Source organism: Chiloscyllium punctatum, chromosome 34 (genome assembly GCF_047496795.1).
Source record: "Chiloscyllium punctatum isolate Juve2018m chromosome 34, sChiPun1.3, whole genome shotgun sequence".
Classification (NCBI taxonomy): domain Eukaryota; kingdom Metazoa; phylum Chordata; class Chondrichthyes; order Orectolobiformes; family Hemiscylliidae; genus Chiloscyllium; species Chiloscyllium punctatum.
In genome coordinates, this window is record NC_092772.1 from 50,188,079 (window position 1) to 50,213,495 (window position 25,417).

General features: G+C 49.5%; 1 protein-coding gene across 1 annotated transcript in view; it reads left to right on the top strand.

Moving 5' to 3' along the window:
- Positions 1-25,417, top strand: part of LOC140458942 (protein c-ets-1-A-like) — a 52,571-nt gene that overhangs the window by 21,633 nt on the left and 5,521 nt on the right. Inside the window, exons 3-5 of the mRNA XM_072553676.1 lie at positions 12,409-12,495; positions 17,508-17,744; positions 24,715-24,918. Of these exons, the coding sequence (XP_072409777.1) occupies positions 12,409-12,495; positions 17,508-17,744; positions 24,715-24,918 (528 nt within the window). The remainder of the gene's footprint in view (positions 1-12,408; positions 12,496-17,507; positions 17,745-24,714; positions 24,919-25,417) is intronic.

Consider the following 25,417-nt stretch of genomic DNA (forward strand, 5'->3'; position numbering starts at 1 on the left):
CCCCACCGCTATCATTAACAATTTACCCCCACCTCTCTACCCCAATAACCCAGCCCCATCATTAACAATTAACCCCACCTCTGTACCCCAATATACCCCAGCATCATCATCAACAATTAACCCCCACCTCTGTAACCCAATACCCCATCGCCATCATAAACAATCTCCCACCTCTGTACACCAATAGCCCACTATCATTCATAATGAACCCCCACCTCTGTACCCCAATACCCCAGCACCATCATTAACAATTACCCCCACCTCTGTGTAACCCAATACCACTCCGCCATCATTAACAATTAACCCGCACCTCTATACCCCAATACTCCACCATCATTAACAATTAACCCCCAACACTGTACCCCAATACCCGAGTCCCATCATTAACAATTAACTCCCACCTCTGTACCCAAATATCCCAGTCCCATCATTAACAAGTAGCCCCCAACTTTGTACCCCACTACCTCACAGCCATCATTAACAATTAACCCGCACCTCTGTACCCCAATACCCCACCATCAATAACAATTAACCCCCACCTCTGTACCCCAATATACCAGCACCATCCTTAACAATTAACCCCACCTCTGAACCCCAATACCCCACCACCATCATTAACAATTACCCCCATCTCTGTACCCCACTACCTCACCGCCATCATTAACAATTAACCCCACCTCTGTACCCCAAAACCCCAGCCCCATCATTAACAATTAACCCCCACCTCTGTACCCCAATACCCCAGCACGATCTTTAACAATTAACCCGGACCTCTGAACCCCAATACCCCACCATCATGAACAATTAACCCCCACCTCTTTACCCAATACCACACCACCATCTTTAACAATTAACCCCCACATCTGTACCCCAATACCCCAGCATGATCATTAACAATTAACTCCCACTTCTGTACCCAAATACCCCTGCCCCATCCTTAACAATTAGCCCCCAGCTCTATACCCCAATACCCCAGCGCCATCATTAACAATTAGCCCCCAGCTCTGTACCCCAATACACCAGCACCATCATTAACAATTAACCCTCACCTCTGTACCCCAATTGTTAATTGTTAATGATGATGTGGTATGGGGGTACAGAGGTGGGGGTTAATTGTTGATGATGATGTGGTATGGGGGTACAGAGGTGGGGGTTAATTGTTGATGATTGTGGTGGGGTATTGGGGTACAGAAGTGGGGGCTAATTGTTAATGATGGTGGTGGGGTATTGGGGTACAGAGGTGGGGGGTTAATTGTTAATGATGGTGGTGTGGTATTGGGGTACAGAGGTGGGGTTAATTGTTAATTATGGTGGGGTATTGGGGTGCAGAGTTGGGTGATAATTTTTTAATGAGGATGGGGTATTGGGGTACAGAGGTGGGGTTAATTGATCATGATGACGGTGGGGTATTGGGGTACAGAGGTGGGGGGTAATTGTTAATGATGACGGTGGGGTATTGGGGTACAGAGGTGGGGGTTAATTGTTAATGATGGCAGTGGGGAATTGGAGTACAGAGGTGGGGGTTAATTGTTAATGATGGTGCTGTGGTATTTGGGTGCCTAGGTGGGGATTAATTGTTAATGATAGCGGTGGGGTAGTGGAGTACAGAGGTGGGGGTTAATTGTTAATGGTGGCGGTGGGTATTGGGGTACACAGATGGGGGTTAATTGTTAATGATGGTGGGATATTGGGATACAGAGGTATGGGTTAATTGTTAATGATGGTGGTGGGTTATTGGGGTACACGGATGGGGGTTAATTGTTAATGATGGTGGGGTATTGGGGTACAGAGGTGGGGTTAATTGCTAATGATGTCGGTGTGGTGTTGGGGTACAGAGGTGGGGCTTAATTTTTAATGATTGTGGGGTATTGTGGTACTGAGGTGGGGTTAATTGTTAATGATGGCGGTGTGGGTTTGGGGTACAGAGGTGGGGGTTAAGTTTTAATGTTTGCGCTGGTGTATTGGGGAACAGAGGTGGGGGTTCATTGTTAAAGATGGTGCTGGCGTATTGAGGGACAGATGTGGGGTTAATTGTTAATGATGGTGGTGGGGTATTGGGGTGCAAAGGTTGGGGGTAACTATTAATGATGGCTGTGGGGTATTGGGGTACAGAGGTGGGGGTTAATTGTTAATGATGGTGGTGGGGTATTGGGGTGCAAAGGTGGGGGGGTAACTATTAATGATGGCTGTGGGGTATCGGGGTACAGAGGTGGGGGCTAATTGTTAATGATGGTGGCGAGGTATTGGGGTACAGAGGTGGAGGTTAATTTTTAATGATGGTGGGGTATTGGGGTACAGATTTGGGGGTAATTGTTACTGATGGTGTGGTATGGGGGTACAGTGGTGGATGTTAATTGTTAATGATGGTGCTGGGGTATTGGGGTAGAGAGGTGGGGGTTAATTGTTAATGATGGTGCTGGGGTATCGGGGTACAGAGGTGGGGGCTAATTGTTAATGATGGCTGTGGGGTATTGGGGTACAGAGGTGGGGGGGTTAATTTTTAATGATGCCGCTGATGTATTCGGGAACAGAGGTATGGATTAATTGTTAATGATGGTGATGGGGTATTGGGGTACCTCTGTACCCCAATACCCCAGCACCATCATTAACAATTAGCCCCCACCTCTGTACCCCAATAACCCACCGCCATCATTAATAATAAACCCCACCTCTGTACCCCAATATACCCCAGCATCATCATCAATTAACCCCCACCTCTGTAACCCAATACCCCACCGCCATCATTAACAATTAACCCCCACCTCTGTACCCCAATACCCCACCGCCATCATTAACAATTAACCCCCACCTCTGTACCCCAATACCCCAGCACCGTCATAAACAATTAATCCCCACTTCGGCACCCAAATATCACAGCACCATCATTAACAATTAACCCCGACCTCTGTATCCCAATACCCCAGCATCAACATTAACAATTAACCCCCAACTCTGTACCCCAATACCCCACAGACATCAGTAATAATTAACACCTACCTCTGTACCCCAATACCCCACCATCATTAACAATAACCCCCACCTCTGTAACCAAATTCCCCACTGCCATCATTAACAATTAATACCCACCTCTGTACCCCAATACCACACCGCTAACATTAACAATTAACCCCACCTCTGTACCCCAATACCCCACCATCATTAACAATTAACCCCACCTCTGTACCCCAATACCCACCGCCATCATTAACAATTAACCCCCACCTCTGTACTCCACTACCCCACTGCCATCATTAACAATTAATCCCCACCTAGGCACCCAAATACCACAGCACCATCATTAACAATTAAACCCCACCTCGGTACCCCAATACCTCACTGCCATCATTAACAATCAACCCCGATACCCCAGCATCAACATTAACAATTAACCCCACCTCTGTACCCCAATACCCGACCGCTATCATTAACAATTAACCCCTACCTCTGTACCCCAATACCCCAACGCTATCATTAACAATTTACCCCCACCTCTCTACCCCAATACCCCAGCCCCATCATTAACAATTAACCCCACCTCTGTACCCCAATATACCCCAGCATCATCATCAACAATTAACCCCCACCTCTGTAACCCAATACCCCATCGCCATCATAAACAATTACCCCCACCTCTGTACACCAATAGCCCACTATCATTCGTAATGAACCCCCACCTCTGTACCCCAATACAGGTGGGGGTTAATTGTTAATGATGGTGCTGGTGTATTGGGGTACAGAGGTGAGGGTTAATTGTTAATGATGGTGCTGGTGTATTGGGGTACAGAGCTGGGGGTTAATTGTTAATGATGGTGCTGGGGTATTGGGGTACAGAGCTGGGGGTTAATTGTTAATGATGGTGCTGGGGTATTGGGGTACAGAGCTGGGGGCTAATTGTTAATGATGGTGGGGTATTGGGATACAAAGGTGGGGGTTAATTGTTAATGATGGAGGTGAGGTATTGGGGTACAGAATTGGGGGTTAATTATTAATGATGGCTGTGGGGTATTGGGGTACAGAGGTGGAGGCTAATTGTTAATGATGGTGGTGGGGCATTGTGGTACAGAGCTGGGGGTTAATTGTTAATGATGGTGGGGTATTGGGGTATAGAGGTGGGGTTAATTGTTAATGATGGCGATGGGGTATTGGGGTACAGTGGTTGGGGTTAATTGTTAATGATGGTGGGGTATTGGGGTACAGAGGTGGGGGTTAATTGTTAATGATTGTGTGGTATGTGTTTCAGCGGTGGGGTTTAATTGTTAATGATTGCGGTGGGGTATTAGGGTACAGAGGTGGGGGTTAATTGTTAATGATGGTGTGGTATGTGTTTCAGCGGTGGGGGTTAATTGTTAATGATTGCGGTGGGGTATTAGGGTACAGAGGTGGGGGTTAATTGTTAATGATTGTGTGGTATGTGTTTCAGCGGTGGGGGTTAATTGTTAATGATTGCGGTGGGGTATTGGGGTACAGAGGTGGGGGTTAATTGTTAATGATGGTGTGGTATGTGTTTCAGCGGTGGGGGTTAATTGTTAATGATTGCGGTGGGGTATTAGGGTACAGAGGTGGGGGTTAATTGTTAATGTTGATGCTGGGGTATCGGGGTACAGAGGTGGGGTTTAATTGTTAATGATGGTGTGGTATGGGTTTCAGCGGTGGGGGTTAATTGTTAATGATTGTGTGGTATGTGTTTCAGCGGTGGGGGTTAATTGTTAATGATGGTGGGGTATTGGGGTACAGAGGTGGGGGTTAATTGTTAATGATGGTGTGGTATGTGTTTCAGCGGTGGGGGTTAATTGTTAATGATTGCGGTGGGGTATTAGGGTACAGAGGTGGGGGTTAATTGTTAATGATGGTGGTGGGGTATTGGGGTGCAAAGTTGGGAGTTAACTATTAATGATGGCAGTGGGGTATCGGGGTACAGAGGTGGGGGCTAATTGTTAATGATAGCAGTGGGGTATTGGGGTACAGAGGTGGAGGTTAATTTTTAATGATGGTGGGGTATTGGGGTACAGATTTGGGGGTAATTGTTACTGAAGGTGTGGTATTGGTGTACAGAGGTAGGGGTTAATTGTTAATGATGGCTGTGGGGTATTGGGGTACAGAGGTGGGGTTAATTGTTAATGATTGTGTGGGATATTGGGGTACAGAGGTGGGGGCTAATTGTTAATGATGGTGGTGGGGTATTGGGGTACAGAGGTGGGGGCTAATTGTTGATGATTGTGGTGGGGTATTGGGGTACAGAGTTGGGGGGTTAATTTTTAATGATGCCGTTGATGTATTCGGGAGCAGAGGTATGGGTTAATTGTTCATGATGGCGGCGGGTTATTGGGGTACAGAGATGGGGTTAATTGTTAATGATGGTGGGGTATTGGGGTACAGAGGTGGGATTAATTGTTAATGATGGCGGTGTGGTGTTGGGGTACAGAGGTGGGGGTTAATTTTTTAATGATGATGGGGTATTGGGGTACTGGGGTGGTGTTAATTGATCATGATGGCAGTGGGGTATTGCGGTACAGAGGTGGGGTTAATTGTTAGTGATGGCGGCGTGGTATTGGGGTACACAGTTGGGTGATAATTGTTAATGATGGCAGTGGGGAATTGTGTTAAAGAGGTGGGGGTTATTAATGATGGTGGGGTATTGGGGTACAGAGGTGGGTGTTAATTATTACTGATGGCTGTGGGGTATTGGGGTACAGAGGTGGGGGCTAATTGTTAATGATGGTGGCGAGGTATTGGGGTACAGAGGTGGCGGTTAATTTTTAATGTTGGTGGGGTATTGGGGTACAGATTTGGGGGTAATTGTTACTGATGGTGTGGTATGGGGGTACAGAGGTGGGGGTTAATTGTTAATGATGGTGCTGGGGTATTGGGGTACAGAGGTGGGGGTTAATTGTTAATGATGGTGCTGGGGTATCGGGGTACAGAGGTGGGGGCTAATTGTTAATGATGGCTGTGGGGTATTGGGGTACAGAGGTGGGGGGGTTAATTTTTAATGATGCCGCTGATGTATTCGGGAACAGAGGTATGGATTAATTGTTAATGATGGTGATGGGGTATTGGGGTACCTCTGTACCCCAATACCCCAGCACCATCATTAACAATTAGCCCCCACCTCTGTACCCCAATACCCCAGCCTTATCATTAATAATAAACCCCACCTCTGTACCCCAATATACCCCAGCATCATCATCAATTAACCCCCACCTCAGTAACCCAATACCCCACCGCCATCATTAACAATTAACCCCCACCTCTGTACTCCAATACCCCAGCACCATCATAAACAATTAATCCCCACTTCGGCACCCAAATATCACAGCACCATCATTAACAATTAACCCCGACCTCTGTATCCCAATACCCCAGCACCATCATTAACAATTAACCCCCACCTCTGTACCCCCATACCACACCATCAGTAACAATTACCCCCAACTCTGTACCCCAATACCCCACAGACATCAGTAATAATTAACACCTACCTCTGTACCCCAATACCCCACCATCATTAACAATAACCCCCACCTCTGTAACCAAATTCCCCACTGCCATCATTAACAATTAATACCCACCTCTGTACCCCAATACCACACCGCTAATATTAACAATTAACCCCACCTCTGTACCCCAATACCCCACCATCATTAACAATAACCCCCACCTCTGTAACCCAATTCCCCACCGCCATCATTAACAATTATCACCCAACTCTGTACCCCAATACCCCACCATAATTAACAATTAACCCCACCTCTGTACCCCAATACCCACCGCCATCATTAACAATTAACCCCCACCTCTGTACTCCACTACCCCACTGCCATCATTAACAATTAATCCCCACCTAGGCACCCAAATACCACAGCACCATCATTAACAATTAAACCCCACCTCGGTACCCCAATACCTCACTGCCATCATTAACAATTAACCCCGATACTCCAGCATCAACATTAACAATTAACCCCCACCTCTGTACCCCAATACCCGACCGCTATCATTAACAATTAACCCCTACCTCTGTACCCCAATACCCCAACGCTATCATTAACAATTTACCCCCACCTCTCTACCCCAATACCCCAGCCCCATCATTAACAATTAACCCCACCTCTGTACCCCAATATACCCCAGCATCATCATCAACAATTAACCCCCACCTCTGTAACCCAATACCCCATCGCCATCATAAACAATTACCCCCACCTCTGTACACCAATAGCCCACTATCATTCATAATGAACCCCCACCTCTGTACCCCAATACAGGTGGGGGTTAATTGTTAATGATGGTGCTGGTGTATTGGGGTACAGAGCTGGGGGTTAATTGTTAATGATGGTGCTGGGGTATTGGGGTACAGAGGTGAGGGTTAATTGTTAATGATGGTGCTGGTGTATTGGGGTACAGAGCTGGGGGTTAATTGTTAATGATGGGGCTGGGGTATTGGGGTACAGAGCTGGGGGCTAATTGTTAATGATGGTGGGGTATTGGGATACAAAGGTGGGGGTTAATTGTTAATGATGGAGGTGAGGTATTGGGGTACAGAATTGGGGGTTAATTATTAATGATGGCTGTGGGGTATTGGGGTACAGAGGTGGAGGCTAATTGTTAATGATGGTGGTGGGGCATTGTGGTACAGAGCTGGGGGTTAATTGTTAATGATGGTGGGGTATTGGGGTATAGAGGTGGGGTTAATTGTTAATGATGGCGATGGGGTATTGGGGTTCAGTGGTTGGGGTTAATTGTTAATGATGGTGGGGTATTGGGGTACAGAGGTGGGGGTTAATTGTTAATGATTGTGTGGTATGTGTTTCAGCGGTGGGGTTTAATTGTTAATGATTGCGGTGGGGTATTAGGGTACAGAGGTGGGGGTTAATTGTTAATGATGGTGTGGTATGTGTTTCAGCGGTGGGGGTTAATTGTTAATGATTGCGGTGGGGTATTAGGGTACAGAGGTGGGGGTTAATTTTTAATGATGGTGGGGTATTGGGGTACAGATTTGGGGGTAATTGTTACTGAAGGTGTGGTATTGGTGTACAGAGGTAGGGGTTAATTGTTAATGATGGCTGTGGGGTATTGGGGTACAGAGGTGGGGTTAATTGTTAATGATTGTGTGGGATATTGGGGTACAGAGGTGGGGGCTAATTGTTAATGATGGTGGTGGGGTATTGGGGTACAGAGGTGGGGGCTAATTGTTAATGATGGTGGTGGGGTATTGGGGTACAGAGGTGGGGGCTAATTGTTGATGATTGTGGTGGGGTATTGGGGTACAGAGTTGGGGGGTTAATTTTTAATGATGCCGTTGATGTATTCGGGAGCAGAGGTATGGGTTAATTGTTAATGATGGCGGCGGGTTATTGGGGTACAGAGATGGGGTTAATTGTTAATGATGGTGGGGTATTGGGGTACAGAGGTGGGATTAATTGTTAATGATGGCGGTGTGGTGTTGGGGTACAGAGGTGGGGGTTAATTTTTTAATGATGATGGGGTATTGGGGTACTGGGGTGGTGTTAATTGATCATGATGGCAGTGGGGTATTGCGGTACAGAGGTGGGGTTAATTGTTAGTGATGGCGGCGTGGTATTGGGGTACACAGTTGGGTGATAATTGTTAATGATGGCAGTGGGGAATTGTGTTAAAGAGGTGGGGGTTATTAATGATGGTGGGGTATTGGGGTACAGAGGTGGGTGTTAATTATTACTGGTGGCTGTGGGGTATTGGGGTACAGAGGTGGGGGTTAATTGTTAATGATGGCGGTGGGTATTGGTGTACAGAGGTGGGGTTAATTGTTAATTATGGTGGGGTATTGGGGTACAGAGTTGGGTGATAATTGTTAATGATGGGTCTGGGGTATTGGGGTACAGAGGTGGGGTTAATTATTAATGATGGCGGTGTGGTATTGGGGAACAGAGGTATGGGTTAATTGTTAATGATGGCGGTGGGTTATTGGGGTACACAGACGGTGGTTAATTGTTAATGATGGGGCTGGGGTATTGGGGTACAGAGGTGGGGTTAATTGCTAATGATGTCGGTGTGGTGTTGGGGTACAGAGTTGGGGGTTAATTTTTAATGATGGCGGTGTGGATTTGGGGTACAGAGGTGGGGGTTAAGTTTTAATGTTTGCGCAGGTGTATTGGGGAACAGAGGTGGGGTTCATTGTTAAAGATGGTGCTGGCGTATTGAGGGACAGATGTGGGGGTTAATTGTTAATGATGTTGGTGTATTGGGGTAAAGAGGTGGGGTTTGATTGTTAAGGATGATGCTGCGGTATTGGGGTTCAGAGGTGGGGGTTAATTGTTAATGATGGGGCTGGGCTATTGGGGTACAGAGGTGGGGGTTAATTGTTAATGGTGGTGGGGTTTTGGGGTACAGAGGTGAGGGTTAATTGTTAATGATGGTGCTGGTGTATTGGGGTACAGAGCTGGGGGCTAATTGTTAATGATGGTGCTGGGGTATTGGGGTATAGAGTTGGGGGCTAATTGTTAAGGATGGGGCAGGGGTATTTGGGTACAGAAGTGGGGGTTAATTGTTAATGATGGCGGTGGGGTAGTGGGGTACAGAGATGGGGGTAATTGTTAATGATGTTGGCGTATTGGGGTACAGAGGTGGGGGTTAATTGTTAATGGTGGTGGGGTATTGGGGTTCAGAGGTGGGGTTAATTGTTAAGGATGTTGCTGGGGTCTTGGGGTACCGAGGTGGGGGTTAATTGTTAATGATGGGGCTGGGGTATTGGGGTACAAATTTGGGGGCTACTTGTTAATGATGGGACTGGGGTATTGGGGTACAGAGGTGCGGGTTAATTGTTAATGATGGTGGAGTATTGGGGTACAGAGGTGCGGGTTAATTGTTAATGATGGCGGTGTGGTATTGGGTTACAGAGGTGGGGGTAATTGTTAATGATGGTGCTGGGGTATTGGGGTACAGAGGTTGGGGTTCATTGTGAATGATAGTGGGCTATTGGTGTACAGAGGTGGGGGTAATTGTTTATGATGGCGATGGGGTATTGGGTTACAGAGGTGGGGGTTAATTGTTGATGATGATGCTGGGGTATATTGGGGTACAGAGGTGGGGTTAATTGTTAATGATGGGGCTGGGGTATTGGGGTAGAGAGGTGGGGGTAAATTGTTAATGATAGCTGTGGTGTATTGGGGTACAGAGGTGGGGGTTAATTGTTAATGATAGCGGTGGGGTATTGGGGTACAGAGGTGGGGTTAATTGTTTATGATGGCGATGGGGTATTGGGTTACAGAGGTGGGGGTTAATTGTTGATGGTGATGCTGGGGTATATTGGGGTACAGAGGTGGGGTTAATTGTTAATGATGGGGCTGGGGTATTGGGGTAGAGAGGTGGGGGTAAATTGTTAATGATAGCGGTGGGGTATTGGGGTACAAAGGTGAGGGTTAATTGTTAATGATGATGGTGGGGTATTGGGGTACAGAGGTGGGGGTTAATTGTTAATGATAGCGGTGGGGTATTGGGGTACAGAGGTGGGGGTTAATTGTTAATGATGACGGTGGGGTATTGGGGTACAGAGGTGGGGGTTAATTGTTAATGATAGCGGTGGGGTATTGGGGTACAGAGGTGTGGGTTAATTGTTAATGATGGCGGTGGGGTATTGGGGTACAGAGGTGGGGGTTAATTGTTGATGATGGCGGTGGGGTATTGGGGTACAGAGGTGGGGGTTAATTGTTAATGATGGCGGTGGGGTATTGGGGTACAGAGGTGGGGGTTAATTGTTAATGATGGCGGTGGGGTATTGGGGTACAGAGGTGGGGGTTAATTGTTAATGATGGCGGTGGGGTATTGGGGTACAGAGGTGGGGGTTAATTGTTAATGATGACGGTGGGGTATTGGGGTACAGAGGTGGGGGTTAATTGTTAATGATGGCGGTGGGGTATTGGGGTACAGAGGTGGGGGTTAATTGTTAATGATGGCGGTGGGGTATTGGGGTACCGAGGTGGGGGTTAATTGTTAAGGATGGTGCTGGGGTATTGGGGTACAAAGGTGGGGGTTAATTGTTAATGATGGCGGTGGGGTATTGGTGTACAGAGGTGGGGGTTAATTGTTAATGATGGTGCAGGGGTATTTTGAAAGCAAAGTTCTGAAGGAAGGGTGAGATGTTAACTCTGTTTCTCTCTTCCTGCGTCCTCTCGTCTCTGAGTCCAGCCTGAGCTGAGATGGGCTGAATGGGCTCCTTCTATGTTACAGGGGGTCATTTCCTGTCTCAATGACCTGTCCCTGTTTCGGAGTTTCCTCTAACTCCCCCATCCAGAGCCTAAACACAAAGATGGACTTGTTTCTTTCCCCCACCCTCCTGTTGAATCAGCTCCCACGACATCCGAGATCACACCAACAACTGCCTGTGTCAAAGATAAACCAAATTCACCTCAGCATCCCCTTCCTGATTCTCTTACATCAGGGCCCCTCTGGTGGGAACGACCCTCCTGAGTCTCTCTCATTGACGGGACTCGAAACTCTGTCGGTAAACTCTGGACCCCACAGAGGTGATGTTGCCAAAGCGACGAGGAATCTCCCAGGGATAGGACAGGTGGTACTGCTCAGTATGGACCACAGTGGGATCATGACCTGACCCTGATTTTCAAACACGGATTGATCCAGTAATCTGGCACACAAACCGACCGCGCCTCCCCCAAAACTATCCAACACTAACCATCCCCCCAATTTCCCCAGAAACAGCCTGATCTCCAGACACGTATGATCTCTGTACCTCACAGGAGGGACGATTGGGAAGAGCTGCAAGAGTGATACGTTTTATTTACAGAGATTTTTCTGGGAATTTAATCCTCTGGTTTTCTTTTCGAAAGGAGACTGTCAGGAAGTGTCCTTGCAACCAGATAACTCCAGCCGCGAACAGTGAGGCACTATTTCAATGCAGGCCAACTGGCCAGAATGGGGGAGCGATTGTCAATGAGGAACATTGGGAATGGGGTATGAGAGTACAGGAGAAGGCCATTCAGCCCCTGGGAATGCTTCCCCATGCTACATCCTTCTGGACGTCCCATCCAATTCTCACAATCCGCGTTACACCCCACCGTGAACCTCAGGAAGCCCCACATGCACACGGCCAGGAGAAAGAGTAATGGCTGGCTGGGTAATTATCCCCACAGACAGGAGCGTAGGAATCCCTCACCGTTTACAGATAGAGATAACTCTTACTCGTTAACTCTTCGTTGAGATATGATTATTACCTTAACCTCTGAAGTGGTGGAATCCAGCCTGACTCTCTACTCCCTGCTTACATGATGCTTGATTGGACTCTACCATCCTAACTCAAATCTAACGTAACTGTTGCCATCTGACAGTCCGTGAGATTCCTGCAGCATGGTTTGTGAACTCATGGAGCATTTACATGTCTGTTTAACCTTTCATTCTCTGACCCTGTCCTTACAGATTTCCAGGACGCTGTGGGAATATTCAGCACCAGTGGGTCCCCAAACCCCTTCAGTAAACCTCACTGTTGGACAGATTATACTCTCAGTAAGTCTCTGACTGGATCATCACATCTGGTTGCATTTCCTACAATAGATCACTGCAATAACGTGAGGAAGGATCAACAGGGATAGTGACAAAATGATTCTGTTAAGGTTAACAGCCAATACAAGGGAAGTGTTGTCAGAGAAAGGATACCTCCATTTTCTTCTCCTGATTGTAAGGCTCACTCTACACCGTCCACATCAAACACTCCCAAGATAGTGACAGCATGGGGTCACAGATAGAATAAAGGCTACAGTAGGATATAGATCCCTTACAGATATGGGTGGAGAAATGGCAGATGGAGTTTAATCTGGGTAACTGTGAGGTGCTGACTTCAGGACATCAAATGCTAAGGAAAAAAATACAGTTAATGCCAGGGCCCTGAAGAGCATTGATGTACAAGGGGATCTTGGGATCTTAACTTTCCAACCATAGACTGGGACTGTCATAGTATTAAGGGTTTAGATGGAGAGGAATTTGTTAAGTGTGTACAAGACAATTTTCTGATTCAGTATGTGCAAAACTTGACCCATTCTTGGGAAATAAGGCAGGGCGGGTGACTGAAGTCAGTGGGGGAGCACTTTGGGGCCAGCGACCATAATTCTATTAGTTTTAAGATAATGATAGAAAAGGACAGACCAGAACTAAAGGTTAATGTTCTAGATTGGAGGAAAGCCAATTTTGACGGTATTAGGCAAGAACTTTCAAAAGCTGATTGGGGACAGATGTTCACAGTTAAAGGGACGATTGGAAAATGGAAGGGTTCAAAAATGAGATAACAAGAATCCAGAGAAAGTATATTCCTGTCAGGGTGAAAGGGAAGGCTGGTAGGTATAGGGAATGCTGGATGACTAAAGAAATTCAGGTTTTGGTTAAGAAAAAGAAGGAAGCATATGTAAGGTATAGACAGGATAGATCGAGTGAATCCTTAGAAGAGTATAAAGGCAGTAGGGAAATCAGGAGGGCAAAAAGGGGACATGAGATACCTTTGGCAAATAGGGTTAAAGAGAAACCAAAGAGATTTTATAAATACATTAAGGACAAAAGAGTGACTAGGGAGAGAATAGGGCCCCTCAAAGATCAGCAAGGCGGCCTTTGTGTGGAGCCACAGAAAATGGGGGAGATATTAAATGAGTATTTTGCATCAGTGTTTACTGTGGAAAAGGATATGGAAGATATAGAATATAGGGAAATAGATGGTGACATCTTGAAAAATGTCCATATTACAGAGGAGGAAGTGCTGGATGTCTTGAAATGGTTAAATGTGGATAAATCCCCAGGACCTGATCAGGTGTACCCGAGGATTCTGTGGGAAGCTAGAGAAGTGATTGCTGGGCCTCTTGCTGAGATATTTGTATCATCGATAGTCACAGGTGAGGTGCCGGAAGACTGGAGGTTGGCTAGTGTGGTGCCACTGTTTAAGAAGGGTGGTAAGGACAAGCCAGGGAACTATAGACCGGTGAGCCTGATGTCGGTGGTGGGCAAGTTGTTGGAGGGAATCCTGAGGGACAGGATGTACATGTATTTGGAAAGGCAAGGACTGATTAGGGATGGTCAACATGGCTTTGTGTATGGGAAATCATGTTTCACAAACTTGATTGAGTTTTTTTGAAGAAGTAACAAAGAAGATTGATGAGGGCAGAGCAGTAGATGTGATCTATATGGACTTCATTCTGGATTAGTGGTGCTGGAAGAGCACAGCAGTTCAGGCAGCATCCAAGGAGCAGCAAAATCGACGTTTCGGGCAAAAGCCCTTCATTGCCCGAAACGTCGATTTCGCTGCTCCTCTGATGCTGCCTGAACTGCTGTGCTCTTCCAGCACCACTAATCCAGAATCTGGTTTTCAGCATCTGCAGTCATTGTTTTTACCTATGTGGACTTCAGTAAGGCGTTCGACAAGGTTAGATCTCCTGGAATACAGGGAGAACTAGCCATTTGGATACAGAACTGGTTCAAAGGTAGAAGACAGAGGGTGATGGTGAGGGTTGTGTTTCAGACTGGAGGACTGTGACCAGTGGCGTGCCACAAGGATCGGTGCTGGGTCCTCTACTTTTTGTCATTTATATAAATGATTTGGATGTGAGCATAAGAGGTACAGTTAGTAAGTTTGCAGATGGAGGTGTATTGGACAGCGAAGAGGGTTCCCTCACATTACAACAGGATCTGGACCAGATGGGCTAATGGGCTGAGAAGTGGCAGATGGAGTTTAATTCAGATAAATGCGAGGTGCTGCACTTTGAGAAAGCAAATCTTAGCAGGACTTATACACTTAATGGTAAGGTCCTGGGGAGTGTTGCTGAACAAAGAGACCTTGGAGTACAGGTTCATAGCTCCTTGAAAGTGGAGTTGCAGGTAGATAGGAAAGTGAAGAAGGCGTTTGGTATGCTTTCCTTTATTGGTCAGAGTATTGAGTACAGGAGTTGGGAGGTCATGTTACGGCTGTACAAGACATTGGTTAGGCCACTTTTGGAATATTGCGTGCAATTCTGGTCTCCTTCCTATCGGAAAGATGTGGTGAAACTTGAAAGGGTTCAGAAAAGATTTACAAGGATGTTGCCAGGGTTGGAGGATCTGAGCTACAGGGAGAGGCTGAACAGGCTGGGGCTGGTTTCCCTGGAGTGTCGGAGGCTGAGGGGTGACCTTATAGAGGTTTACAAAATTATAGGCAAAGTCTTTTCCCTGGCAGCGGGGAGTCCAGAATTAGAGGGGCATAGGTTTAGGGTGAGAGGGGAAAGATATAAAAGAGACCTAAGGGGCAACTTTTTCACCCAGAGGGTGGTACGTGTATGGAATGAGCTGCCAGAGGAAGTGGTGGAGGCTGGTACAATTACAGCATTTATGAGGCATTTAGATGGGTATATGAATGGGAAGGGTTTGGAGGGATATTGGCCAAATGCTTGTAAATGGGACTAGATTAATTTAGGATATCTGGGTCAGCATGGACGACTTGGGCCGAAGGTCTGTTTCCGTGCTGTACATCTCTGTGACTGTATGCCTCTAAGTCCATAGCTCCCTGACAGTGACCATGTGGGTCGATCGGGTGGTGAAGGAGGTGTATGACATGCTGGTCTTTCCTGGGCAGGGAACTGAGTACAAGGTCAGGATGTCATGTTGCAGCTTTATCAGACTTTGGTTAGGCTGCACTGAGAGTATTGTGTTCAATTCTGGTCCCCACATTCCAGGGAGGAGGTGGGGGCTTTGGAGAGGGGGGCAGAAGGGGTTTCCCAGAATGCTGCCGGGATTAGAGGGTGTGAGCTGTAAGGAGAGGCTGGAAAAATGCAGGTTGTTTACTCTGGAGCAGCGGAGACTGAGGGGAGACTTGATAAAAGGTTATAACGTTATGAGATGTATAGATAGGGTTAACAGTCAGAATCTTTCTCCAGAGCTGAAATGTCTAATACTAGGGAGCATGAGTTTCAGGTGAAAGGGCAAAGTTCAAAGGGGATGTGAGGGGCAAGTGTTTTACACAGACAGGGGTAGGAGTGTGGGACACGCTGACAGGGGGTGGGGGAGGAGACAGATACGATGGGGAGGGGGGTTTAAGGGGCTTTTAGACAAACACATGGATATATACAGGGGATGGAGGGATATTGAGCAAGGGCAGGCAGAAGGGGATTAGTTTAATTTGGCGTCACTTTCGGTACAACGTTGTGGGCCAAAGGGCCTGTTCCTGTGCTATACTGTTCAATGGTCCATGTTCTATCAAAGTGAGGGTCAAAGAAACCAATTAGAAACAGCTACACGAACTGGTGCTGCATATGCAGAAGGTGCACATTGGTTGGGAAATGATCGGCATTGAGATCTAACAAAACCTATTCATTATCAGTCTGTGTTATCAGTCCAGGCAGGTGGACTGTATTTGATCCAATCACGATTAAAGAGTGAGGATCATGGGGGTCCGGGAGATAGCAGTGTCTCGCTGCCTGGTCCAGGGATTATGACTGACCATGACAGCTCCTGCTTCATCTCCATGTCAACGATGGCCCAATCACCTCCCTTTCCTCATCCGTTATAAATAGTACTCATTCTTTTCAGCTCGAACCTGGGACAGTACCCCAACCTCATGTCTTCCTTTATCAATGTTTCAGTTCTGAAATGCCAAACTGAGCAAAGATTTTAACTCACTGGGTAGAGGCCTTGAGAAGGGGCAGCATGAGTGGCTCAGTGGTTAGCACTGCAGCCTCACAGCACCAGGGACCCCGGTTCGATCCCACCCTCGGGGAATTGTTTGTGTGGAGTTTGCACGTTCTCCCCGTGTCTGTGTGGGGTTTCCTCCAGGTGCTCCGGTTTCCTCCCACAGTCCAAAATGTACAGGTTAGGGTGGATTGGCCATGGGAAATTGTCCCATAGTGCCCAGGGATGTGCAGGTTAGGGTGGATTGGCCATGGGAAATTGTCCCATAGTGCCCAGGGATGTGCAGGTTAGGGTGGGTTGGCCATGGGAAATTGTCCCATAGTGCCCAGGGATGTGCAGGTTAGGGTGGATTGGCCATGGGAAATTGTCCCATAGTGCCCAGGGATGTGCAGGTTAGGGTGGATTGGCCATGGGAAAGGCAGGGTCCCAGGGATAGGGTAGTGGTGTGGGTCTGGGTTGGAGAATCGGTGCGCACACAATGGGCTGAATGGCCTGCTCCCAAACATGTAGGGGTTCTCTGATTCTATGAAATGATTGAGAGAGAGAGAATCCTCTGACAGATGAGAAGTGATCTGATGATATCAATAAGCCACTCAGGGATTACCGGTCGAACCTTGGGGACATCTCTTCTCTGAAACAAATCGGGCTGAATGGCCTCCTGTACATTGCGATTCCCTTGTAAACGGCGCCCTCTGATGGAGGACTGAAGCATAGTGTTAAACCCGGGGCCTCCTTCCTGTCTCTTTTGCTCTGGGATCTCACTGTGCCCAACATGGCCGTGGGTGCAGCCCCTGGTTGAAGTGGGTTGCTGCCAGCCCCCCGGGAGTTGGTTATTTTTGAGGGGACAGTCTGCACAAACCTGCCTGTGTTTCTCTCCACAGGAGATCCAGCCGAAACCTGCCAGTGTGTCCCACCTTCTGCCTACGGTGATTCGGGTTTGAACGGGGAGTCATTGCAGCCGCTGCTACCGGTCAGTTCCGAGGATTTGCTCACCCTGAAATCCCAGAGCCATACGAATACTCCACTGCAGGTGGAGCCGGGAGTGGGGCTGCTCTACAGGGAATACCCCCAGGTCAAGCAAGAGTGTGGGCCGGCTGGCACTGCGTCCGTTTACCCAGGTAAAGAGCTGGAGTCACCTTTGGGTGAGGGTCTGGAGGGGGAATCACACCCAGCCCAGACCCTCCCTGCTACACCATCACCCCTGAGATGCCCAGAAGCAGCTAACATGAAAGCACATGTCCCTAAATACCTGCTCCCACCTGAACTCCATCTAGCGATCAAGTTACAAATAATAAAAGTAAGAAAAGACCTTGGGGTCATGTTGGGCTCCATGTAAATCCAACCACAGTGTTCTGTGTCATCGCTGTCCTGTGTTGACACCATCACATAGATTACTTGTGATGGGCTCTACCTTCATGAGTTTGTCCCATTTTGGATTACTTGTTACTTTGGTCAGACCATCCATCGGAGTGCAACTCCTTGGCTCCGGCACCTCCTTGTTTTAAATGTTTTGTAATTATCTCTCTGCCTTAATTAATCAGTGTTGGGGTCACTACTTTTCACTTTATACATTAACGATCAAGATGAAGGAACTGAGGGCATCCTGGCTAGGTGTGCAGACGATATAAAGGTAGGTCAAGGGACGGGTAGCATTGAGGAGGCAGGAAGGCTGCAGGAGGATTTGGACAGGTTAGGGGAGTCAGCAAAGAAGTGGCAGATGGAGTACAATGTGGGAAAGTGTGAGACCATGCACTTTGGTCAGAAGGATAGAGGCATGGACTATTTTCTCAACAGGGAGAAAATTCCGAGATCTGAGGTGTAAAAAGGCTTGGGGGTTCTAGTCCAGGATTCTCTCGAGGTAAACGTGCAGGTTGAGTCAGTCAGTAGGAAGGCAAATACAATGATAGCATTTATTTGGAGAGGACTTGAATATAAAGGCAGGGATGTCTCTCTGAGGCTCAATAAGGCTCTGGTCAGACCACATTTGGGCTCCATATCTCAGGAAGGATGTACTGGCCCCAGAATGGGTTCAGGGGAGGGTCACAAGAATGGTCCCAGCAATGAAAAGGTTAACAAATGAGGAATGGTTGAGGACTCTGGGCCTATACTCGATGAAGTTTAGAAGGATGAGGGGGATCGAATTGAAACTTACAGAATACTGAATAGCCTGGATAGAGTGAATGTTGGGAAGGTGTTTCCATTGGTCGGAGAGACTCGGACCCGAGGGCACAGCCTTCGAGTAAAGGGAAGACCCTTTAGAACAGAGATAAGGAGAAATCTCTTCAGCCAGAGATTGGGGAATCCATGGGATTCACTGTCACAGAGGGCTGTGGGGGGCCTGGTCATTGAGGATATTTAACACAGAGATAGATAGGTTCCTGAGAAACAAGGGGGTCAAGGGTTACGGGAGGAAGTGGGAGAATGGGGTTGAGAAACTGATCAGCCAGGATTGAATGGTGGAGCAGATGGGCTGAATGGCCTAATTTCTGCTCCTATGTCTAATGGTCTTAAGGAGAAAACTGATTAAGTACAGGCAGGATGTTGCCGATGACCAGGGAGTCTAGAACCTGGGGGTCACAGTCTGAGGATGAGCTCAGACTGAGATGAGGAGAAATGTCTTCACCCAGAGACCAATGAACCTTTGTCTGACATACAAAACAGGTGAGGACAAAACAGGGAATGTTTTCAAGGAGTTAGATATAGTTCTTAGGCTAAAGGGATGGGGATGGAAGAGAGAACGAGGTAAATGATCAGCCATCATCTGATTGAATCGTGGAGCAGGCTTGAAGGGCCGAATGGCCTATACCTGCTCTTATTATCTGCCTCAGTATGAACTCATTTCCGTTTGGAACAAGGAAGGTTGTATTTTCTGAGTTCGGGGTGTTGACAATTCTCAGTGAGAATTGAGCTGAATACGTCCAAACCAGAGAATCTCCCGAATCCTCCCATTCCTGCAATGATAGGCCTGGAACCTTCCAGGGAGCTATTCCCCTCCCCTCTCCCTACCCTCCGCTGGCTGTACCCCCAAGGTTACACTATCCCCGGGATGTCCTGCAGGATAGCGGCTGGTCAAAGTTCGCTTCACTCCCACCCGTCCTCCCTCCCTCACTCCCTCCCTCCCTCACTCCCTCCCTCCCTGCCTCCCTCCCTCCCTCCCTCTCACCCTGCCTCCCTCCCTCTCACCCTGCCTCCCTCCCTCCCTCACTCCATCCCTCACTCCATCCCTCCCTGCCTCCCTCCCTCACTCCCTCCCTCACTCCCTCCCTGCCACCCTCCCTCCCTCACTCCCTCACTCCCTCCCTCCCTCCCTCCATCCCACCCTCCCTGCCTCCCTGCCTCCCTCCCTCTCTCCCTCCCTCCCTCCCTCCCTCTCTCCCTCCCTCTCTCCCTCCCTGCCTCCCTCCCTCCCTCCCTCCCTCTCTCCCTCCCTCTCTCCCTCCCTCCCTCCCTCCCTCCCTCCCTCTCTCCCTCCCTCTCTCCCTCCCTCCCTCCCTCTCTCCCTCCCTCTCTCCCTCCCTCTCTCCCTCCCTCCCTCCCTCCCTCCCTCCCTCCCTCTCTCCCTCCCTCCCTCCCTCCCTCCCTCCCTCCCTCCCTCTCTCACTCCCTCCCTGCCTCCCTGCCACCCTCCCTCCCTCCCTTCATCCCTCCATCCCTCTATCCCTCCATCCCTCCATCCCTCCCTGCCTCCCTCCATCCCTCCCTGCCTCCCTCCCTGCCTCCCTGCCTCCCTCCCTCCCTCCCTCTCTCACTCCCTCCCTCCCTCCCTGCCACCCTCGCTTCCTCCCTACCACCCTCCCTCCCTCCCTTCATCCCTCCATCCCTCTATCCCTCCATCCCTCCCTCCCTGCCTCCCTCCCTGCCTACCTGCCTCCCTCCATCACTCCCTCCCTGCCTCCCTCCCTCACTCCCTCCCTCACTCCCTCCCTCACTCCCTCCCTCACTGCCTCCCTCACTGCCTCCCTCCCTCCCTCCCTCCATCCCTCCATCCCTCCCTCCCTGCCTCCCTACTTCCCTCCATCCCTTCCTCCCTCCCTCCATCCCTCCCTCCCTCACTTCCACCCTCTCTCCCTCTCTCCCTCCGTGCCTCCCTCCATCCCTCCCTCCCTGCCTGCCTCTCTCCCTGCCACTCTCCCTCCCTCCCTCCCTCCCTCCCTCCATCCATCCCTCCCTCCCTCCATCCATCCATCCCTCCCTCCCTGCCTCCCTCCCTGCTACCCTCCCTCCCTCTCTCACTCCCTCCCTCCCTCCCTGCCACCCTCGCTTCCTCCCTGCCTCCCTGCCACCCTCCCTCCCTCCCTTCATCCCTCCATCCCTCTATCCCTCCATCCCTCGCTCCCTCCCTCCCTCCCTGCCTCCCTCCCTCACTCCATCCCTCCCTGCCTCCCTCCCTGCCTCCCTGCCTCCCTCCCTGCTACCTTCCCTCCCTCACTCCCTCCCTCCATCCCACCCTCCCTGCCTCCCTCCCTCCCTCCCTCCCTCTCTCCCTCCCTCCCTCCCTGCCTCCCTCTCTCCCTCCCTCTCTCCCTCCCTCCCTCTCTCTCTCACTTCCTCCCTGCCTCCCTGCCTCCCTGCCTCCCTGCCACCCTCCCTCCCTCCATCCCTCTATCCCTCCATCCCTCCCTCCCTGCCTCCCTCCCTGCCTACCTGCCTCCCTCCATCCCTCCCTCCCTGCCTCCCTCCCTCACTCCCTCCCTCCCTCCCTCCCTCCCTCCATCCCTCCATCCCTCCATCCCTTCCTCCCTCCCTCCCTGCCTCCCTACTTCCCTCCATCCCTTCCTCCCTCCCTCCCTCCCTCCCTGCCTCCCTCCATCCCTCCCTCCCTGCCTGCCTGCCTCCCTCCCTCACTTCCACCCTCTCTCCCTCTCTCCCTCCCTGCCTCCCTCCATCCTTCCCTCCCTCCCTCCCTGCATCCCTCCCTCCCTCTCTCCCTCCCTCTCTCCCTCCCTCCCTCCATCCATCCCTCCCTCCCTGCCTCCCTCACTCCCTCCCTCCCTCCCTCCCTCCCTCCCTCTCTCACTCCCTCCCTCCCTCCCTGCCACCCTCGCTCCCTCCCTGCCTCCCTGCCACCCTCCCTCCCTCCCTCCCTCCCTCCATCCCTCCCTCCCTGCCTCCCTCCCTGCCTCCCTGCCTACCTGCCTCCCTCCCTCCCTCCCTCCCTCCCTCTCTCCCTCTCTCCCTCTCTCCCTCTCTCCCTCCCTCTCTCCCTCCCTCCCTCTCTCCCTCTCTCCCTCCCTCTCTCCCTCCCTCCCTCTCTCCCTCCCTGCCTCCCTCCCTGCCTCCCTCCCTCACTTCCACCCTCTCTCCCTCTCTCCCTCCCTGCCTCCCTCCCTCCCTCCCTCCATCCCTCCCTCCATCCCTCCCTCCATCCCTCCCTCCATCCCTCCCTCCCTGCCTCCCTACTTCCCTCCATCCCTTCCTCCATCCCTCCCTCCCTGCCTCCCTCCCTCACTTCCACCCTCTCTCCCTCTCTCCCTCCCTCCCTCCCTCCCTCCATCCCTCCATCCCTCCCTCCATCCCTCCATCCCTCCCTCCCTCCCTCCCTCACTCCATCCCTCCATCCCTCCCTCTCTCCCTCCCCTCCCGGCCTCCCTGCGTTTTGTAGCTGGTACACACAGCTGCCTCTGAGCGTTGTTGTGGAGAGGGAGGGAGGGGCTGAGTGCTGGCTGTGTCTCTGTGAAATACCGTGGACCTGTCTCCAGATGACGATGACTCCAGAAACGTTTTTCATGTTTCAGTTGTTGATGTTATTAAAGATGAGAATTATATAGAGAATGAGAAGTTAGACAACATGAAGGGACATCAAATAAACACACAACAAAGAGACAGGAATAAATTAGGTTATCATAGAATCCCGACAGTGTGGGAGCAGGCCATTTGGCCCATCAAATCCATAATGGTCCTCCTAATGAGCATCTCACATGGATTCACCCTCTACCCTATCCCTGCAACCCTGCGGACCCCACGGCCAACCCACCCTGACCTGCACATCCCTGGGCACTATGGGACAATTTCCCATGGCCATCCCACCCTAACCTGCACATCCCAAGACACTATGGGACACTATCCCATGGCCAATCCACCCTAACCTGCACATCCCTGGACACTATGGGACACTATCCCATGGCCAACCCACACTAACCTGCACATCCCTGGGCACTATGGGACAATTTCCCATGGCCATCCCACCCTAACCTGCACATCCCAAGACACTATGGGACACTATCCCATGGCCAATCCACCCTAACCTGCACATCCCTGGACACTATGGGACACTATCCCATGGCCAACCCACACTAACCTGCACATCCCTGGGCACTATGGGACAATTTCCCATGGCCAACCCACCCTAACCTGCACATCCCTGGGCACTATGGGACAATTCCCCATGGCCAAATCCACCCTAACCTGCACATCCCTGGACACTATGGGACAATTTCCCATGGCCAACCCACCCTAACCTGCACATCCCGAGACACTATGGGACACTATCCCATGGCCAACCCACCCTAACCTGCACATCCCTGGGCACTATGGGACAATGTCCCATGGCCAATCCACCCTAACCTGCACATCCCTGGACACTATGGGACAATTTCCCATGGCCAATCCACCCTAACCTGTACATCCCTGGGCACTATGGGACAATTTAGCACGGCCAATCCACCCTAACCTGCACATCCCTGGACACTATGGGACAATTTAGCACGGCCAATCCACCCTAACCTGCACATCCCTGGACACTATGGGACAATTTCCCATGGCCAATCCACCCTAACCTGTACATCCCTGGGCACTATGGGACAATTTCCCATGGCCAATCCACCCTAACCTGCACATCCCTGGGCACTATGGGACAATGTCCCATGGCCAATCCACCCTAACCTGCACATCCCTGGGCACTATGGGACAATTTCCCATGGCCAACCCACCCTAACCTGCACATCCTTGGACACTATGGGACAATTTCCCATGGCCAACCCACACTAACCTGCAAATTTTTGGACTGTGGGAGGAAACTGGAGCTCCGGAGGAAACTCACGCAGACACGGGGAGAATGTGCAAACTCCACCCAGAGAGTTGTCCCGAGGGTGAGGTTGAATCCAGGTTCCTGGCTGTGAGGCAGCGGTGCTAACCACTGAGCCACCATGATGGTTAGTTAGGCCTTCAAATCCTGCTCCACCATTCGATCACTACATTCAGGCTGCATGCGATGAAGACTCTCAATCTGTCTAAATTATGAATTTAAATATCCACATCATCTGTACAAGAATTTGTGTGCTATGTGTGATTCTTGATGTGATTATGTTACAAACTCTCCTGCTTAATTTAAAACTAGCAGCATACGGAAAATTTATCAAAACTTTGAGAGGCCAAGATCTATGTAAAGGAAAAATTGACAACTTTATTTCTTAAAGTACAACAGAGAATAATAAACTAATCACTATTTACAATTCTTTCTCTAACCTATCTTTTGTTTCCCCTTCTAAACTTGTCTGATAAAACTCCCAATTAAGATTTTCGAAAGGCTTCTTATCTCAAAACCAGGCAGCTGTAGGTTCTTGTCTATGGATCTTCCTGTGTCTTCTTTTCTCCTTGTTAGGAATTTCTGTGCCACAGTTTATTGATCGAAAAGGGACTTTTAACAGATTTATATTCAAGCAGTCTGTTACATGCTAGGACTTGGCAGTTCTCCTCTCAACTGTTCAATTTCCCCCCAGTCTCATACCCAAGAGCATCAGATTGTGCCCATTGGCTTTTATGATTGTCTATATACTCAATTCAAACTTGATTGAAAATTGGTATGTTTTCAGGGTATAATTTAAACAGATTGGCCGAATTCGAATTTATTTTGTGTCTCCAGGCTTCAAACTAATCGAATTGTTTGACCCAGTGTTACATTGTTGCCTTGTATCCGGTGGTTCTGCTGCTTTTAACTCTCTTAAAGGTGCACTCACATCTGCATTACAATTATGAATTAAGGTGGATGGGAGAGATTACCTGGGCATCAGGCTCCAGGCTCCAGGCTCCAGTCCCCTTTCTCAAGCACAGAAGGAAATGTGAAATGAGATGATTCCTTTGGTATTTCAGAGAGCTCAGAGTTGGGTGTCAATCTCAGCCTGTACTGGGAGAGGTATTTATCCATCGATAGCCTGACTGGATTACCATCTTACCGAGATGTTTCTGCAGAACCAAGACAGCACCACGCTCCACAAAAAGCTCTCGGCTGCAGGAAGCACCCTGGGGCCTTGCGGGATAGCCCAGCCTGCCGGCCAATCCTGACCGAATACACAGGTAAGGGCCATCACATCCTCCTGCTCAGCCCTACCCCATGGACAGTACGATGAGGAGGCACCTAGCCCCCAAAGCCCAGGCTGATGTTCTGGGGACTCGAGTTCAAATCCCACCATGGCAGAGGGGGTGCAATTTGAATTCAGTAAAATCTGGAATGAGTATTGACTGTGTCTCTGTGAAATACCGTGGACATGTCTCCAGGTTAAGACGACTCCAGAAATGTTTTCTATGTTCCAATTGTTGATGATACTTCCAACATTAGGCTGAGAAATATATGGGTAATTAAAACTTAGATAGGATGAGGAGACATTAAATATACCCACAACATGGAGACAAGGATAAATTAGGTGATCCTAGAATCCTGACAGTGTGGAAGTTCTAATGGTGATCATTGACTGTGGCAAAACCCCCATCTGGTTTACTAATCCCTTTTAGGGGAGAAAACCTGCCAACCTCACCTGGTCTGGTCGACATGTGACTCCCAACCTGCAGCAACTTC